The 20,384-nt window shown below is 36.7% G+C and overlaps 1 protein-coding gene across 1 annotated transcript in view; it reads left to right on the forward strand.

The window, feature by feature from the left end:
• LOC121383189 (glutamic acid-rich protein-like) overlaps positions 1-20,384 on the forward strand; it is a 30,650-nt gene that overhangs the window by 515 nt on the left and 9,751 nt on the right. Inside the window, exons 2-6 of the mRNA XM_041513044.1 lie at positions 3,222-3,409; positions 4,723-5,047; positions 8,762-8,876; positions 16,886-16,960; positions 17,149-17,219. Of these exons, the coding sequence (XP_041368978.1) occupies positions 3,228-3,409; positions 4,723-5,047; positions 8,762-8,876; positions 16,886-16,960; positions 17,149-17,219 (768 nt within the window). The 5' untranslated portion in view covers positions 3,222-3,227. The remainder of the gene's footprint in view (positions 1-3,221; positions 3,410-4,722; positions 5,048-8,761; positions 8,877-16,885; positions 16,961-17,148; positions 17,220-20,384) is intronic.

Consider the following 20,384-nt stretch of genomic DNA (forward strand, 5'->3'; position numbering starts at 1 on the left):
CAGACATATGGTTAAGGACCACACATATATTAAGAAAGGAAACCTGCTGTCTCCACTTCATGGGCTACTCTTTTCAGTTAGCAGCAAGGGATCTTTTATATGCACCATCCCACAGACAGGATAGCACATACCACAGCCTTTTATGTACCAGTCGTGGTGCACTGGATGGAGCGAGAAATAGCCCAATGGGCCCACTGACAGGGATCAATCCCAGACTGACCGTGCATCAAGCGAAGGCTTTACGACTGGGCTACGTCCCGCCCTTTAAATTAATTGAGGTCACAACACTAGGTTTATTGAATTTAAGCAAACGTACTAGGGTAACACTCCATAATTGATGTATGCATTCATAGTCCAGGCCTTTCCCCAGGATTTTTTTAAGGCGCTTACATATTTAGCATCATTATAACACAAAAATCAAGCCAAAAGAAGTGGGGTAGTGAGTTGAAAACAGTTAAGTGTTTGTCTTCAATCCATCAAATCATGTTGGGGTTTTTGTGTGGGAGGGGGGGGGGGGGACTTTTTTCTAAAAAACCCATCAATTCCCCACCCCCAACAACTTCATAATTTGCCTCATGTTGTTGTTGTTGATTTCAGCGTCGTGTTAAATGCTTGTTGTGATTTCTGCTTGTAAAATACCTAAGCTAAGAATGCTGACTTCACAGTATATTCCATTTATAAAAAAAAACTACCAAAAACCCCCCAAAATGTTAATAAAATTAAATTTTACTTTTTAAAAAAGATCCAGCTAACTTATTAAATGTCATCTCACAGTTTAACAAATATATATCTAGCATTATCTAACAAATATGATTATTGTAAACTAATTCAGTGTACGTTTAACTGCAATTTGTATAAATACTGCACGCACATTTCCCGCGATCGCGATCTCAGTGCGTGCTCTCGACCATAGGTACAAAATTAACAAAGACAAAGGAAATAACGAAACTGCAGTTAGGTATTCATTGATGCAAACAACTATTGTTTTTCTACACATTTACATCAAGATTTACTCCTGTGTAATCGTATTGTTCATGTCCGCAACGATATCTCTTGACACGTGGGTGTCAGTTGACTCTGAAGCGTGACGTATATTACGCCGAGAGCTTTCCTCAGTTCAGCCAACGAACGTTTTTCCTAACGTTCGCGAACTACTTGATTGGTGTCCGTCGTGTCCATTTGGTTTAACGTGAAGCGCTTAAAACAGTGTAGCGAACGTTTTGTTTCCGCTCGGTCTGGCTGAACTCAGCCCTTGGGATAGCCGACATGTCGTTCGGCCCTGAACTGGCATGTGTATTCAAATTGACATGCATTGTCGGTTTGTTTTTATTACTTCGGTTCAAAGACTTTACAAAATTAAAATAGCAAGTTACATATCTTCCAGACATTGAATTGCCGTCACATTGCTGTCATACATGTCGAATGCATGCGTTAAAATTAATAACCTTGATTATTAAAATTAGCAAACATCATAAGGCATACGCTGTATTCTGGTTAACACCGTTTCTCGTTACCGGTCGCGAGATCGCTATTATGCTAATTGAATATGTGGTATTATTATGTTTGTGGTGTCGAATAGATTATGTAACCGTTTGTTCACATCAGAAGATAGAAAATGAAGTTACGGATCACAGCTCCATTGTTTTGTATACATGTTACAAATTAAGTCGACACGGTCCTGCAGTTAAGGCGCTTACCAGACATGAAGGCGCTTACTTGGCTGGCTAAGGGAGCACGGGCCGTGTCGGCTTATCGCTCTAGGGAAACCCCTGTAGTCATCAAATAAAAACATTTCAATAGCAATTTTACAATGAGCGTTCAGAAAACAAAAACATTAAGCACTTGTTTATTTTGATGTAAGTACATCCAAAATGATGTCATTCGAGTTTGACATCATTTCCATTAAAAAAGACACTGCTCCACATATTCTTACATTATTGGAATATCTAGTAATGGCAGACTGGAATTAAAGTTGCTTGTTCAGTTTACAAAAACACATTGTATTAAGTATGAGATTATATGATAAAGAGGATATTACCCTCGTGTGTTTCGGCATTGTCATTATCATATATTAGAAATAAAAATAATGTATTATGGTTGCCAGAGGTTCGCATAATACAATTTTTATTCCTAATATGTATTGACGATACCGAAAAATACTCTGGTAATAACCTCTCTCTCTATATATATATAGAGAGGTTGTTATATAATATATGTATGTAGTGTATTTATTTATTTAGTGCCAAAAACATCAATAAGAACACGTAAGTTATCAACATCTTTTTAGCTGATACAGCATTTCAGTGTATTGGTGAAATTGATTGCATTTCACCGACTCTTAACTAGCTGCTTATACTTCTTATGTTTTTGGATTGTTTCATTTTCACAATAACCAGTTTCCGGAATGTCTCGGAACTCCAAAGTTGTCTGTTGGCAATGCGGTGCATGTATTGTTGTGTATTTTAACATCATTCGGAACCGTTTATTTCAATGGTTTGGAATTCTGGCATGGCTGATGCGGAGTTGCTGATTCAATGCAAAAAATTAAACAAAAACTAAATAAATAAATGATTTTTTTTTTATATTACATTAGAATAAAGTTACTTACAGTTCATTGCCCATGGCGAGTTGACCATGGATTGGGGTGAAGTGATAACTTTTTGTTAACATGAGAAACTGCTTTGTAAATTGTTATATGTTATTTTTTCTGCTTGAGCAAATTTTCACTTTTTAGCACAGACAGACTTATTTACTTGGAAAACTGACTATTAACAAACGTTATGGTGGATACCGCAGGTGTTAACTACAAAAATATGAGCTTAACCTGATATGTATGTACAGGGCTCCAAATAGGATGACAGCCTGTTCAAGATAGCAGTCCAACAGAAAAATGTCCTGCTAAGAAAAAATATGGACTGTTTGAGATCAGACTGCATGTGGTTTGGGATAGTGTTAGAAAAACTAGGACCTCTGAAATGTGAACATTGTGGCATTGAAATATAACAAAATCTTGAGCTAAATGCCAGATGAGATAATCATACTCAGTTTGTTTTTTAAAATTAAAAAGGAACTGTAATTTCTTTGTGGTTTTAGCAGGTGACTTTCTATTTCACCTGCTTTATCTAAACAAATGGACTGCTTTTCGCAGGCTGCCATTTCAAGCCCTAGTACACGTACATTAAGACTTTAAAAACTTATTTCTCTGTACATTCCTCTTTCAGAAAAGTATGGCGAATCGAAATAGGAACATGATGAACAACTCGAGAAGATGGGGCGGAGGGAGAAACTACGGTGGATTTCAGAATAAAAACACCAATTTCTCATCAACGAACAGATACAGGTCGGATGTTAACACCAGGATGTCCTACGACTCGGGTGACCGCAGGAGGATGGTGGATGACGATTTCAGGTAAGGCTCATAACTGAAGAGAGAAAACAAAGCACTGTTGTTGCTAATTGCTATATGTTTTTGTTATATAATTTTAGGTTATTCTAATAAACAGAAAGAAAATTTTTAAGCATGTGTAAGTTTCTCATTGTCGAGTCGTGTTTACAACTAACCTGTAACTACCTTATACGGGTTAGGTGATATAGTTTACACTAAGTCATTTTTATTATTATTATTTTTTTTGCCACATCTTTAATTTGCTGAGTATTTAATTATGAAGGATAAAAAAAATTCCAGTCGGGATGTTACTATTTTTATGGTGTTGACTAGAGCTGTAACTATATGGAAAGTCGAGATACAATACATATCCCAATACAATACAAATTTAAGACATGACACAAGCTGTATTACCTGACAATAAACTGAAATTAAAATGTTTCGAAATACAAATGGGAAATCTTGAGAAAAATTAACATAACATGCTTGTTCAGTGCAGTTGAAAATAAACCTATGGTGTACATGACAATATCAACATCAAGGACTATTAATAGACACCTCAAATGGTGGGGAATTCCAGCAACTGAATGTCGAAATTACGTTTTCATTGCTCTACTGTGCGTGTTCATAAGTTTGTAAATTTCTTCAACTATTTTACCAAACGGTATTAAAACATGAATGTATTGTATTGTATCAGCTGTCCTGAATCAATGTTTCTTATCATGGCCCTCATATATCGGAATACGATACTGTATCGCCATATTGTTACTTCTCTAGTGTTAACCGTATTATATGCTTTTGAAAACTCGTTCCTTGTTCACTAATATTGATTAGTTGTTGTATATTGTCAATATTTAGGACGATTTTCATAACTGATTAATGCTTTAGTACTAGACATTGCACAGTTACTTTTTAATGAGATTGTGATACTCATCATACTGTTTGCTGCTATTTTAGGATTAAATGATGTGTGTCTCACCCAAAGTTGAAATTGTGGGGAAATTTAATTAATAACTATGATTACATGTGCAATACTTGATTTGTCATTCTTCTGCTGGCTTTTAAATATGATTTTGAGTTCTCTGAGAATTCAAAAGTTTGCATATTAACTATTTATTGATTATGTCAAAGATTTTACAGGTACTTTTAACGTAAATATTTCTCAGAATGCACTGGTGCACCTAAATTAGTGAGACCTAAAGGTCTGCACAGTACTAATGTATAGTGCACATGAAAACTGGGTTATAGAAAAATTAATGTGTGACTGACAACTATCACCACCGCATGTTTCAGAGGCTTGATTTGATGGTGTGTTTTGTTCAATTCCTTTACAACAGGTCGCGTCAAAACATTTCCTCAAGTGACCTACTTGGTGGCCGACGCTCGTTGCTAGGTAACGACAGCCTGTACAACGATCCGCTTTCGATCCATGATCAGCTGTCTCTGCGCGAGAGTCAGCTGGCGGCTGCAAGTGACCTGCTCAAACGTCAGAGTGACCTGATTGCGGAGGTCGGCCTCATGGGCATGTCTGGCATTGGACTGAGTGGGTCTGACATGAGGACGGGTGGACTGCGCAGTCGGAGTCGGGAGGAAGACCTGCTGGGAAAGCGTCAGAGTGGAAGTTTTGATCTGGATGGCAAGAGGAGGCGAACAGACTCTCGGGTAGGTTACAAAGTAATTATTTTCACACAAACATCTATACACAACAGTAATATACACTGTTTTACATTGTAAACATTTCAGTTGTAAGCTCTAATAATTGAAAATTATTAACATACTTATTTTTGATTTAATTATTTTCGGTGGAATGGAGGATGTAGGCCAATGGTAAAGTACTCATGTGATGGTCTAGGGTCGATCCCCATTGGGCTAATTCTTTTTCCAGCCAGTGCTCCACAACTGGTATAACAAAGGCCTTGGTGTTTGCTGTCCTGTCTGTGGGATGGTGCATCACCTCCATAACACAAAAACCCCATTCCATTCATTTCAGGATTATGGTAGATTCAAATTCATTTAGATGGCTTGCACACCCCCACCCTGTAAAATGTGGACCTAGCTTTCTTTGATGTTTGTATAAATGACTATACCAGGCCCTAATCTTACTAGTGTAATTAGCGTTTTCTTCGCCGAGAGTCGACTCAAGTCGCTGTAATATTTTGTACCTAATCCTATTTCAAAAAAAAATCATACAGCAGACATCAAAATCCTGACTTGTTTATTGTCATAGCTCACTTGGCACCTTGTCGCGAACCTGCCTATTAACAAGAAATGGTTTCTGCACATTGTAATGACCGATTGATTTGATGAAATAATGTTTTACCTTGATCAATTTATTATCAAAATCAACCAACAAATGTTAATACTGATGCCAGTTTCTGCTGTAAAGAGATGACATGTAATGTTGACATTCTTCAGATACACCTGTAACTGGGCTATTGTTTCTCAAAGTGATGCGCAGTGTGCTGTGAACAGTCAAGCATTGTTAATCCTCAGCCACATTCATTTCAGGAATGCCAGAAAATACTAATTAATACTAAATTTTAGCATAACGGCATATTATCAACAACTTAATAATAACACATTGTTAATGAAACTTATAACTGTTTTGTTTAAACTTTATTACCGGAAATGGTATTTTATATCAAAATATTACGATTAGAACCATGTGTAAAATTCTGACGTTTTCTGATTGAATGCAGAAACTAGCAAAACGTTACAAAATGTACCGATAAATGTTCACTTGGCCTATTTTTATCAAACTTTTCCCCTTTCTTTTGGGAAGGGAGAAGTCACTTCTACTTTTTCAATTCTAGATTAGGGCCTGCTATACCACTTGAAGATGTTACCACTGTAAAATATTAAAAAAAAAAAAATAGCCAAGCAGCATGAACTTCTAATCTACACAGTTATTGATCTGTGCAAGGGTAATTAATTACTGAAGGCTACTTAATTATCAAAAGAGCAAAATTCACCCTGCTAATGTCCAATGTAGAGGCACTGATTTTCCGCAATCGCTGAATCGAGGAAATGCCTATCTGAAACGGAATTCCCGATTTTTTTCCAAAACATTATTTAACTTTAAATAGCGCATTTGATTAATTAAAATTTATTTTTCGAACTAGAAACTATAGACACCGACATCTGCCTGTGCTACGCTATGACACTAGTACCTTTGTATGTTATGCCAAATGTTTGATGTAGAGTATCTAGACATTTTACCAGTCGTGATTTCTTCGCTTATTCCCAGCGATTTAACGGGAAAAACCGAACATTGTGAGCTAAAATTGTCCGATATTTACTCAAGTGAAAGATATATTATGTTATGTTTGCTTATTAATTTTTAACATTTGCAGCATTGCCATATTTCCGATCTCACAAAGGAATGCAGTAATTGCATATTGTATGCCAGGCTTTGTTCAAAATAAATTATATAAGGGAAGTGGTTTATAGTGTGATCGTTTGTAATTATTTTCTCGATCATATCGTAAAGAAAACCAAAAATGTCCGAAGTCTGTGTGAAACAAAAACAGAATTTGTTTAATACTGAAACGGAAAACCCCAGAATTTGTAACATTATGAAACGGAAAAGGGAAAAATCTGAAACGGAAAATCAGTGCCTCTACCAATGTTACAATGTACCTAACATGTACTTATTTTGCACAATGAGCTTTGTTCCGATTGCAGTAGTCCCTGTATGAAGTGACAGTAATCTTGTCAAACAAAGTGAAATGAGTTGGATGTGTCAGAGCAGTTCTAATTCATCTTTTGTGCTATTTATTTACAGATGGTGAAATTGTCCTTTTTACTTTATTTTATCAGCATGTTTGTGTGAAAGAACAGTTAGATATAGTACAGAATAACTAGTTAATGATGTAGCATATCAACTTCATCCTGTGAACAGGATCAAGCAGTATACTATGTCATTAACTAATTATTATTTTTATCCTGCAGTCTATAAAAATTAAGAGGAAAAGCTATTATTTCTGCTATTTCAGCTACATTATACGATAACCTAGAGGTCAAATTAGTGATTTTGTAATGTAGCTATGCATGTGACGTTAAGTCACCAGCATGACTTCAAATAGTATACGTTTATGACTTTGCTTTAATTAGTCATCATAATCAGTCGATAGAAGCAGTGGTTGCAGGATAAAATGCCATAAACATGTTATTAATCACTGCTCTAATCTATGGATGAGTTAACTTACTAAACATATGATTGGCAATATACATGTGATTTTATTTCAATTTTTTTTTTGTTTTTTTTTAGCTTAGCTGCTAGTCTTTTCAATATTTGGTGGAGAATCATTTTAAATTCAAATTGTGTAAATATTTGTAGAGTAGAGTTTGTATGTGTGTGTGTGATCTGAAAATTCATCCATTATAAAGTATTGTAAAGTACTTCTCAGGTAAGTCATTGTTTGGTTCTGCAGGTAGGTGGATTGTACGTCAGGCATACAATGTTATTGTCTTCAGTCATTTGAGAAAATACGAAACATATTACTTGAATCATGAATTGTGGTTAAAAGCAGACTCCTTTTATTTAGACCATTTTAAATTTCAATTTAAAATAAAAGGTAACAAAAATTAACAACAGTTTTTGTTTGATGATATTAAGAAGTGACAGTCCATCTAAAAAAGCTTATCCCGAAATAAATTTCAGGTTTATCTTAATTCAGTTTTTCCAAATTATACGGTTAGCTTTTAAATAAGAGCACAACTTTGACATTAAAGTAAGGATCTGAAATAAGTATCAAAATTGTTAGTGCGAGCATGGTCGACACTGACTAAAGAAGTTTTGTGGATTGATAACAAATCCATTGCCTATAGTTGTGGCAGTAGCTGTTTTGAAGATGCGTCTGAGACGTGAACTGCAGGGAAGGTGGTTGTGTTGATGTAGGACACTGATATGTTGAGAGCGGCTAGCATGAGCACGGACGAGTGTTAAAATGGGGAGAGAGAGAATGGACAGCTGAGTTGGTGAATACATAGACCTGCACAGATACTGTGGCCGTAGATTGCCACACATCCAGCAGGAGATTGGGTTGCCTATAGATGAAGAATCAAGGCTGGTGGGTTTACAATGTATAATAGCCTGATTCTGTAAATGACAGAATAAACAAGTAAATAAGAGCTGGGAGGGGCTCTTGATGCTCTGCGTTACAGCTGACTGGTGCTGGGATTCTACATCAGAATAAACAGGTAAATGTGCCGGTCATGAGACTGGGAGGGGATCTACGTTACAGCTGACTGGTGCTGGTATTCAGCGTCTGAAGACGAGACCTTCCACCGTGTTTGATCCTGCCAGTGTGCCATGATACGAGGGCCGCTGCTTTATCACTTGTTTCTGCACTGTTGAAATTTGAATGGTTTCAGTCGCCCCTGCGAGGGAGTCGGAAAGTTCCACGACGCGGCCGGCCCCAGCACGACGCATCAGGTGGACGAAGAATGAGTGTTGGGCGGAGTCGACTCGATCAGCGACCTTATCCAGGTAACACCACTGAACGTTCGCTCAACTCCCTTACTAGACCAGCTCAATGGTAGGTCATGGCAAGCAATGTTATTTTGTTGCTGTTTGAATCAGCCCAACCGACGACTGAATTACCACACAGATGTGTATGAAACAATACTGCAGTTGAAGGCAGTAAGAAGTTGGGTCAAATTTATTTGAAAAATCCCCATTCCTTAATTTGAAGAACAGCAATACAATAATAGTAAAATGTTTATTTGAGTTCTTGAGTCAAACGCCATTGGGTTGTTACTATAACAATGCTGTGTTTATTATGTTACTGGTTAAATAACAATACAAATGGGATAAATTTGCTCAACTTATTTAATGTTAATTTATGCCAGGTTCTACTGATGTTTCTTTCAATAAATAATTTTCTAAACTGCTCTTTTAAGAAAATGTTTACACATGTTTTTATGTTATTGAGGTACAAATCATAATTAATCAGTTAATATCTTTTATTACTTGATCAGTCCAGTTTTGTAGTTATCTATTCCTAAAATTACAAGTGCAACTTTTTTTTTTTTTTTTTAATTGAACATAAATTATAAATTTAATCTGTTTATTTGCAATTATCTCAAACTAATGTGCATCTTGTTCAACATTGTAATATTTCTTACTACCTTTCTGAAGAGTTTAATATAATATTGTGACAAATAGGCCTGGTCTGGAATTTGTTGAATTTAGTTTTTACATAAATATTACAAACTGCATTATATAGGATAACACTAATAGGTTTAGTTTGTTTCTTCAAGTCCCATTGATTATAATAACTTGTCAAATTAGTATTTTTTTATATTAAAAGCGTGATATCAATATGTATTCAGTATTTCAGTGATTACAAAATTAAAAAAAAACCCAACATGCATGCCAAAAAAAGAAACATTTCATCCTTTACCCTCACTTATTGCCTACTCTTGGCAAGTTCATCGACAGCAATGAGTGACCACTAACTAGAAAGCTTATCTTTCAGATTATTACATGGACGCATAAACTTTTGTTTTACTGTCATCACAATATTCTAGTCAGAAATCAGTGCATTCTAACAGCTTATTCACAGATTGGCTTATAATTCTCAACAAATGAAATTTATTGGAGTTGTGGACTTTTCAATACCTTCCAGTTTTTAGATGTCTTGCAGAAATTCAAGAATGGTCTTTAATTGTGACATGAAGGATCTACGGGAAAAACTTGCCATGTCACTCTTGATATATTCAGATAATTGAATTTTAAACAACCCTTAATCTATAATTATAGATTTTATTTTATTGTGTCCTAGGTTTATTTTATTAACCTTGAGCATGGTTAAACTACTGTTGTCCAACTGATATTTGTCAGTCAACATAACCATGGGCTGGAAGATATGTTAACCTGTCATGCCATCGGAATGGCAATTATTATATTTTTTTACTTAAAAATTAGCTAGCGTGGCATTCTTTATAAATATATTATAGGTATGCTTATACGGTGTGAATGAGCATGCTATATTACTGCAGCACTTGCAGTTAAAAAGAACATAATTGAAAAATATGTGAAATTTTTAATGTTAAATCATTGGTTTTCCCATGGTCCCTTTATGTATAAATCAGTTAGCTTGAACACACCCAGCAATCCCCCACCCACCCCATACACACACTGATGTTAACTTTAAACATACATGATTTACTTGCATCTTGTGATGGCTTAGTTGTTACCTGTATTTTGGCTAATGAGAGAACATAAGAACTGGCATAGATTTGGGGTTTAAGCCTGACACCAACATGTGTTCAGTATTGTAGTTGTTACAAAATTAACAAAATTAGGCAGTCTTTTCACTTGCATATTCTTAGACTACAAAAGTACCAGATCAGGACCCTGTTCCACAAAGCAGTCATAGCCCTAAGATCACCTTAAGTGCGTAAGATAGGTATACATTTACGGTGATCTTAGAGCTAAGATCGCTTCATAGAATGGGTCCTAGTATATCAAATAATTGACTTCATGAGAGCTGGTTTGTTTACAGTGAGGATTAATTTCCTTGTTGATTGATTGTTTGTTCACTCACCTCGACGCTAGCTTTAGGACGCTGTGCTAACAACATTGATTATGTTCTCTCGTTTTGTTTGAAACATGGCTCGTTACCTCAGCATTTCATTGATGCATGTTGTGTGCTTTGAACCACAGGTTCGGCTTGTTTTCGCAAACTTTAGTACTCACTGTTACTTCAGCGACACGCTTTCTTGCAATGTTTCGTTTATTTTCGGTTGGGCGATATAATCAAGATTTTGTTTAACAATTGAAACAGTTCACCATACGTTAAAGGTAATATCCTTAGTAGAACATACATATTTATGTTGTCTGGGATTTAAGACTAGTGTAGCGTGTTTGAACCCTTAGATGTTAATACCTACTAAACAATTAAGACCGTTGTTTTATTAACAAAACGGTTGTCTTGCTTTGACTTTTGTTTTATGTCTTTACAGGATCATGAATGTTTCACAAAGAAAATAATGTCAGTATTGTAGACTACATCATACACTCACAAATTAAGATAAAGAACAATATTTTTTTGGTCACAATATTGAAAATAAAAACTCCCTTATGGCAAAAGGCATTACTAAACCACAAGATTGATATGGGTTGTTCTTTAAAAATGGTGCCTTATAATGTAACATAGGTACTAGTCCAGAAGGCACAGTCCCACAACAATGGTGGTTATTCAATACATGCTATGAAATTGTGCTGTTCAGATTGACATAAAATAAACATTCATGGGCCTGATTTTCTAAATAAAAACATTCACATAACAAAGCTAAAAGAAGGACATGAAAAATATCTGACGTCTGTTTTTAAATATTTTTATTTCTATGATGAGCATTTCAACAAGAATGCATATATTAAATTGCTTACAAATCTGACCATGTAGCACAATAAATTCCTAGTTAACTTTGCTAAAACTGTCTAGTTCCCAATATAATTGAATGAACGCCTCTGGTTACATATGGAATCCTAACCAGATGCATCACAATCGTAAACAAAAATAAGTTTTAGCTAATTATTTTGGAAAATTTTAGATTTCAGTTTTTTAGGGGTCTGTCCTAGATTAATTTTTCATATCTTTTTCACTTATACCCATTCTGGCCTGTTGGTCTATATTTAAGTAAACAGAAAGTAGATTGGTCACCATTCTGGCGGGTTGTCTGTATTTAATTAAACAAAGTGGATTTGGTCACCCTTCTGGCCTGTTGTCAGTATTTAATTAAATAGAAAGTAGATTTCATTTCATTTCAACTTATTTTAGTGCTTATATCAAATTAAGATTCAAGCACACTATCCTGGACACACATCTTAGCTATAGTGGCTATCTGTCCCGGACAGTGGGTTAGTTATTAGTTGGTTAGTGGTTAGTGAGAGAGAAGAGGGTGTACTGGCCTTACACCTACCCATTGAGCCCTTAAGAACTCGCTCTGGGTTGGAGCTGATACCGGGCTGCAAACCCTGTACCTACCAGCCTGTAGTCTGATGGCTTAACCACTGCGTCACCGAGGCCGGTCGAAAGTGGATTGGTCCCCGTTCTGGTCTGTTGTTTGTATTTAAAAAGAAAGTAGATTGGTCACCATTCTGGCCTGTTGTCTCTAGTTAATTAAATAGAAAGTAGATTGGTCACCATTCTGACATGTCTCATTAATTAAACAGAAAGTAGATTGGTCACAATTCTAGCCTGTTGTGTCTATTTAAACAAAGTTTATTGGTAATCATTCTGGCCTGTTATTTAATTAAATAGAAAATAGATAGGTCATCATTCTGGCCTGTTGTGTGTATTTAAACAAAGTTTACTGGTAATCATTCTGGCCTGTTATTTAATTAAACAGAAAGTAGATTGGTCACCACTCTGACTTGTCTCTTTAATTAAACAGAAAGTAGATTGGTCACCATTCTTACTTATCTCTTTAATTAAACAGAAAGTAGATTGGTCACCATTCTGACTTGTTGTCTCTTTAATTAAACAGAAAGTAGATTGGTCATCATTCTGGCCTGCTGTGTGTATTTAAACAAAGTTTACTGGTAATCATTCTGGCCTGTTATTTAATTAAACAGAAAGTAGATTGGTCACCATTCTGACTTGTCTCTTTAACTAAACAGAAAGTAGATTTGTCATCATTCTGACTTGTTGTCTCTTTAATTAAACAGAAAATAGATTGGTCATCATTCTGGCCTGTTTTGTGTATTTAAACAGTTTACTGGTAATCTTTCTGGCCTGTTATTTAATTAAACAAAAATTCGATAACATATCATTCTGGCCTGTTGTTTCTATTTAATTAATTAGAAAGTAGATTATAGTCACCATTTGGCCTGTTTTCTATATTTAATTAACTAGAGAAATTGGTTATTATTCTGAGGTAGGTTTTTTTTTGTGTGGGTTGTTTTTGTGTGCTTTTAAGGGCGAGATATAGCCCAGTGGTACAGTGCTCGCTCGATGCGCGGCTGGTGTGGGATCGATCCCTGTCGGTGGGCCCATTGGGCTATTTCTCGTTCCAGCCAGTGCACCAAGACTGGTATATCAAAGGCCGTGGTATGTGCTATTCTGTCTGTGGGATAGTGCATATAAAAGATCCCTTGCTGCTAATCGAAAAGAGTAGCCCATGAAGGGGTGACAGCGGGTTTCCTCTCTCAATATCTGTGTGGTCCTTAATCATATGTCTGATGCCATATAACCGTAAATAAAATGTGTTGAGTGCATCTTTAAATAAAACATTTCTTTCTTTCTTTGTGTGCTTTTTAAAAATCCTGTTTTATTGTTGATGGTGCCAGATGAGTTTTCCTGTGAACACAAACACACTGGGCACCAATACCACATTTGCTGGTGCTCATTCAAAGTGCTATGGTAACCTAACCAGCAAAAATAAGTAAAATATTTAAAAAAAGAAGAGTTTTTAAAAGAGTAAAAACTTGGTAAATACATTGTTGGTAATTATTAACATTTACTATTATAGGAATTTGATGGCTATACATGTGCCTATATATTGCATGGATTTTAAAACTAAAAGGCAAGTCTAAAAAATATATGTATATGATTGGCTGTGTGACTGTACAGTAATGTAAATATTCTGTTCTATAAGTGTATGAGGCAAAAAAATTAGATATTCAGTCAACAGTGTGCTAACCTAAGACCTTTTTACTATGTAGTTCCATCATTCTACTATGCAGAATTAATTGTAATATATTATTTATATATATATATATATTATTTATATATATATATATATGGTTCAAGCTAGGCTAGAAAAACAGGGAGAAGTGACTTCTCCCTCTAGACACATTAAGGAGAAGTGAGAAATTTGGTGATGGAGAAATGGGAGAGTTTGAACTGTACCCTACTATATCAAAGGCTCTAACACTAACACTAACCCTAGCCATTGAAGAAATGGGGGGGGGGGGGGGGGGGGTAATGGGTTGAACTCATGCTGATAAAGAAGACAGTCTGAATTAAAAAGAAGTCTGATTTAAATCTTTGGCAAACAATTGTACCACTTCCACTTGATCAAAGCCAACGTTGAAAAAACATAATCAATCATATTTTAAGCATCTATAGTCCTTCCGTGAGAGAGTGAGTGAGTGAGTGAGTGAGTGTGTGTGTGTGAGAGTGAGAGTGAGTGAGTGAGTGTGTGTGAGTGAATGTGAGTGAGTGTGTGAGTGTGAGTCAGTGTTTATTGTGAACTGTTTCAAACTGATGCGTACATAAGCGCTACTTAATAGTTACTTGCATTCATTGTAGCCGTGACCGGCGTCGTGGTATGTATGTATGCCCACAAAAAACTGTCAAGTCAAATGTCTGAAATTAACGTGCTTATATCAAATGAATGTTCAAGCACGCTTGTTGTGGACACAATGTCCGACTTAGGCCAGGCATTGTACCCAAAACAAGAAGGGGAAGGGGGAAAAGGCTTCTGCAAATTGCAATAAAAACAATTTTAGGTTTAAAAAAAAAAATCATAATCTGGAAATTTAACTTAAATGCCAAATAAATAATTTATGTGCGGCGAGCCAAACAAATTGAGGAAAATTAGACGCAATTTTGACGGTTCTCTAATAATAAATATTTTAATTAGGACTCCTAAAATTAAATAATTTTGAACCAGAAGTGCTGCTAATTGGAAAGAGTAGCCCATGTAGTGGCGACAGCGGGTTTCCTCTCAAAATCTGTGTGGTCCTTAGCCATATGTCTGACGCCATATAACCGTAAATAAAATGTGTTGAGTGCGTCGTTAAATAAAACATTTCTTTCTTTCATTGTAGTTGTGGGGCGGGGAGGGGGGGTTCTGTGCACCTGGGACCCCCCATAATCCGCCCCATCACAAATATAGTATTTTTGTTTTTATTTCCTAAACACTCACTTTTCTTTTTACATCAAACCAAACTGAAAATATTTACAAAAAACATTTTGGTAGGACGATGGGACGGACTATACATGTATACATCGATATTCAGTTTGTAATAAAACACTGTCTTTAACGAAATCTTTTATATGGACTCCTGCCATAGGTGGTAAAATTATTTAACAAAAGTTTTGTTCAGATGTTTGTTTATGCTGACTTACTGCCCACTACCTCTAGTTTCGTACCCCTGTTTACGTAGGTTTGTAATCTTTACTGCACATGTAATTATGTACCGTCATTTACCATGTTCATATCAATTAATTTAATTTGTGTATAAGTTTACAAGAACTGTTTATTGTCAATCTCTAATCACAAAGGTAAAACAATGCTTTTTTGCAGCTATTCGAATGGTTGGTCACATAATCTCCTTTCACGTGACCAGCTAGTGATAGGCAGCTGTCTCTGTAGTACTCGGTCGTAGACACAAATTATGCATCAATTAATTGAATGGCATAAGAAGGAGATTTCTGTTTATTGTCATTATAAAATTCCGACGAGGCTCGCAGAGAAACAAAGAAGGCCTATTAATGATCTTTAAACCGACTCCTTTATGTTTGAAAGCAATGAATCTTGAAAAGTCGGCAACATTGAACATTATTTTTGTTTGCGATTTATTTATTTAGTTCCCTTGTGTTTATAAAACTACGTAACAAATGAAGAATAGCAATAAAATATTTGTTCCCCAATGTATTATTAATGAATATAATTTGATGAAAATAACCAAGTCTACTGGCCGATTGCAAAAAGTGGTCATGTGATCTTTGGACAAAATGGAGGCGAAATGTATCGATACTTTCGATGAGGAAAAAAGCCAGAATCATTGTGATATTTTTTTTTTTAAAGAAGGTGACTTAGAACCTTGTCATGGATGAAAAGTTAGGCAAAGTTTAGTTTGAAAGGGCAACTATTTCGCCCACGTCGCCCCCTTGCGTAATCCCTGATATATATACATACATATATATATATAGCTAGCTATTTGGCAGTAATGTTAATATGAATAAATGTTATCCAGACACAGGCATTTTCATTTAATTTGGGCAAAACTCGGGCTGCCCCCCCACCCCTGCAAAAATGGGACCCTGTACACCTATGTTGCGTTGTGTAATACAGTAGCCACGTATGTATGCTGTATGTATATAGGAGAGAACCTCGTAAGTTAGCAAACTTGTGCCTGATCCTTTTGTTCTTTGTGCAATACAGGGTGTTTTCAAACAATCAAACTAATAGTGTATGTTTGAAATAAGATATTATTAACCAAAAGCATATTGATGATTATAGTAATGTGCTGTTTACCACAAGCATATTGATGTGTGTAATAATGTACTGTTTACCATAAGTATTTTGATGTTTGAAATTTTTATAATATACTATTAACCAAAAGCATATTGATGATTATAGTAATGTGCTGTTTACCACAAGCATATTGATGTGTGTAATAATGTACTGTTTACCATAAGCATTTTGATGTTTGTAGTAAGGTGGTGTTTATAATAAGCATATTAATGTTTGTAATTATACTGTTTACCACAAGCCTATTGATGTTTGTAATAATGACATTGATTTGTTTCCTTGTAGGCCGCACTGTGAAATGCTACAACTGTGGTAAACTAGGCCATGTGGCAGATATGTGTCGGAAGCCACCCATCAAAGGTAAACAATTGTTTACGGTCTATTGGCAATTCCTCATTCACAGAACTCTTAGCATTCATCAGCAGTGTCAATAAGTATATTTGTAAATATTTATTGGAAATTTCGATACATTTATATTTTGTGATGAGTTTAATTTTAAATATATCTTGATTTATAATCCTAAAATAATAGTTTTTTTTATTTTGCAGATATGCGAAAATGTTATACCTGTGGCGAGAGTGGGCATAAATCTCACAACTGTCCCAAGAAGCATGAAAAGGTCACTGTCATAGAAATTAGAAATGGGGGGAAAACGACATTATGTTTTCGTTAGCATTCATATTTTTTAATTTAAAGTTCCAGGCAGACATATGTTTTTAAAATGTTAGGGATTAACCTTACTGTGGTTTCTGATTTGTGGACATACATCAGTGATTGTACTGTCACAGATGCATCGGTAATAAAACAGAAAATTTATGGTGTAGGTTCACAAATTGGAAAACACAGTAGCATTATTCCAGGTTTTTAAAAGATTTCAACTGTTTCTCTGAAACAAATCATAACTAATTTTCCAGAATTGTCATTACGCTGACGCCGACTCAAAACCTCAAACTAGCTCAAAAAATAAGTACATTGTAATAGTTTTCTAATTCCGTAATGATTCATTTCAAATTTGTGTAAGTACATTGCAATAGTTTTCTAATTCTGTAATGATTTCATTTTAAATTTCTTTTTTTTTATAGTTTAAATTGAGAGTTGTGTTTTGCCTAAATATTAACGAACAATAATAACAACATTGATAGGCAATACTATAGAACACTTACACAAGCAGGGCTCCCCCTGGAACAAATTGTGGTTTAACCAATTTTTATACACCCATCTATGATGGGTCGTATTATGGTATGGATTTGTTCGTCTGTCCATCTGTTAACTTTTTCTTGTCCGGACCATATCTTGCATACAGATGCATACAGGACCATCAAACCTCACATGTAGGAACAACTTGGGATGGCTGTTTGTCACATACTATTACTAGGTCACTGTGATCTACTTTTCTCGGTTTACTGCACATAACAGTAAATACTTGTCCGGACCATATCTTGCATACAGATGCATACAGGACCATCAGACCTCACATGTATGAACAATTTGGGATGGCGGTTTGTCACATGCTATTACTAGGTCACTGTGATCTACTTTTCACGGTCTACTACACATAACAGTAAATCCTTGTCCAGATCAGATCTTGCAAACAGATGTATACAGGACCATCAAACGACATGTTTCTATAACTTGGGATGGTGGTTGGTCCAAAACAAACTGCAACCATCCCATTGCAAAAATTTCACATAATTTTACTAATACATGTATGACTACTCAACTTCGCACACAGGAACAGCCTATCGATTTCCCTGCCATATCTTCTTTACTAATGCATGAAAGACTACTCGACCTCACACACAGGAACAACCTATCATTTTCCCTGCCATATCTTCTTCACTAATGCATGAAGGACAACTCGACCTCACACATGGGAACAGCCTATCGTTTTCCCTGCCATATCTTCTTCACTAATGCATGAAGGACAACTCGACCTCACACACGGGAACAGCCTATCGTTTTCCCTGCCATATCTTCTTCACTAATGCATGGAGGACAACTCGACCTCACACATGGGAACAGCCTATCGTTTTCCCTGCCATATCTTCTTTACTAATGCATGGAGGACTACTGGACCTCACACATGGGAACAGCCTATCGTTTTCCCTGCCATATCTTCTTCACTAATGCATGAAGGACAACTCGACCTCACACATGGGAACAGCCTATCGTTTTCCCTGCCATATCTTCTTCACTAATGCATGAAGGACAACTCGACCTCACACACGGGAACAGCCTATCGTTTTCCCTGCCATATCTTCTTCACTAATGCATGGAGGACAACTCGACCTCACACATGGGAACAGCCTATCGTTTTCCCTGCCATATCTTCTTCACTAATGCATGAAGGACAACTCGACCTCACACACGGGAACAGCCTATCGTTTTCCCTGCCATATCTTCTTCACTAATGCATGGAGGACTACTGGACCTCACACACGGGAACAGCCTGTCGTTTTCCCTGCCATATCTTCTTTACTAATGCATGGAGGACTACTGGACCTCACACACGGGAACAGCCTATCGTTTTCCCTGCCATATCTTCTTTACTAATGCATGGAGGACTACTGGACCTCACACACGGGAACAGCCTGTCGTTTTCCCTGCCATATCTTCTTCACTAATGCATGGAGGACTACTGGACCTCGCACACGGGAACAGCCTGTCGTTTTCCCTGCCATATCTTCTTTACTAATGCATGGAGGACTACTGGACCTCACACATGGGAACAGCCTGTCGTTTTCCCTGCCATATCTTCTTCACTAATGCATGGAGGACTACTGGACCTCACACACGGGAACAGCCTGTCGTTTTCCCTGCCATATCTTCTTTACTAATGCATGGAGGACTACTGGACCTCACACATGGGAACAGCCTATCGTTTTCCCTGCCATATCTTCTTTACTAATGCATGGAGGACTACTGGACCTCACACATGGGAACAGCCTATCGTTTTCCCTGCCATATCTTCTTCACTAATGCATGGAGGACTACTGGACCTCACACATGGGAACAGCCTATCGTTTTCCCTGCCATATCTTCTTCACTAATGCATGGAGGACTACTGGACCTCACACATGGGAACAGCCTGTCGTTTTCCCTGCCATATCTTCTTCACTAATGCATGGAGGACTACTGGACCTCGCACACGGGAACAGCCTGTCGTTTTCCCTGCCATATCTTCTTTACTAATGCATGAAGGACAACTCGACCTCACACATGGGAACAGCCTATCGTTTTCCCTGCCATATCTTCTTTACTAATGCATGGAGGACTACTGGACCTCACACATTGGAACAGCCTGTCGTTTTCCCTGCCATATCTTCTTCACTAATGCATGAAGGACTACTGGACCTCGCACACGGGAACAGCCTGTCGTTTTCCCTGCCATATCTTCTTCACTAATGCATGGAGGACTACTGGACCTCACACATTGGAACAGCCTATCGTTTTCCCTGCCATATCTTCTTTACTAATGCATGAAGGACAACTCGACCTCACACACACACAGGAACAGCCTATCGTTTTCCCTGCCATATCTTCTTCACTAATGCATGGAGGACTACTGGACCTCGCACACGGGAACAGCCTGTCGTTTTCCCTGCCATATCTTCTTTACTAATGCATGAAGGACAACTCGACCTCACACATGGGAACAGCCTATCGTTTTCCCTGCCATATCTTCTTTACTAATGCATGGAGGACTACTGGACCTCGCACACGGGAACAGCCTGTCGTTTTCCCTGCCATATCTTCTTTACTAATGCATGGAGGACTACTGGAC

This window comes from Gigantopelta aegis, chromosome 10 (genome assembly GCF_016097555.1).
Source record: "Gigantopelta aegis isolate Gae_Host chromosome 10, Gae_host_genome, whole genome shotgun sequence".
Classification (NCBI taxonomy): Eukaryota; Metazoa; Mollusca; class Gastropoda; order Neomphalida; family Peltospiridae; genus Gigantopelta; species Gigantopelta aegis.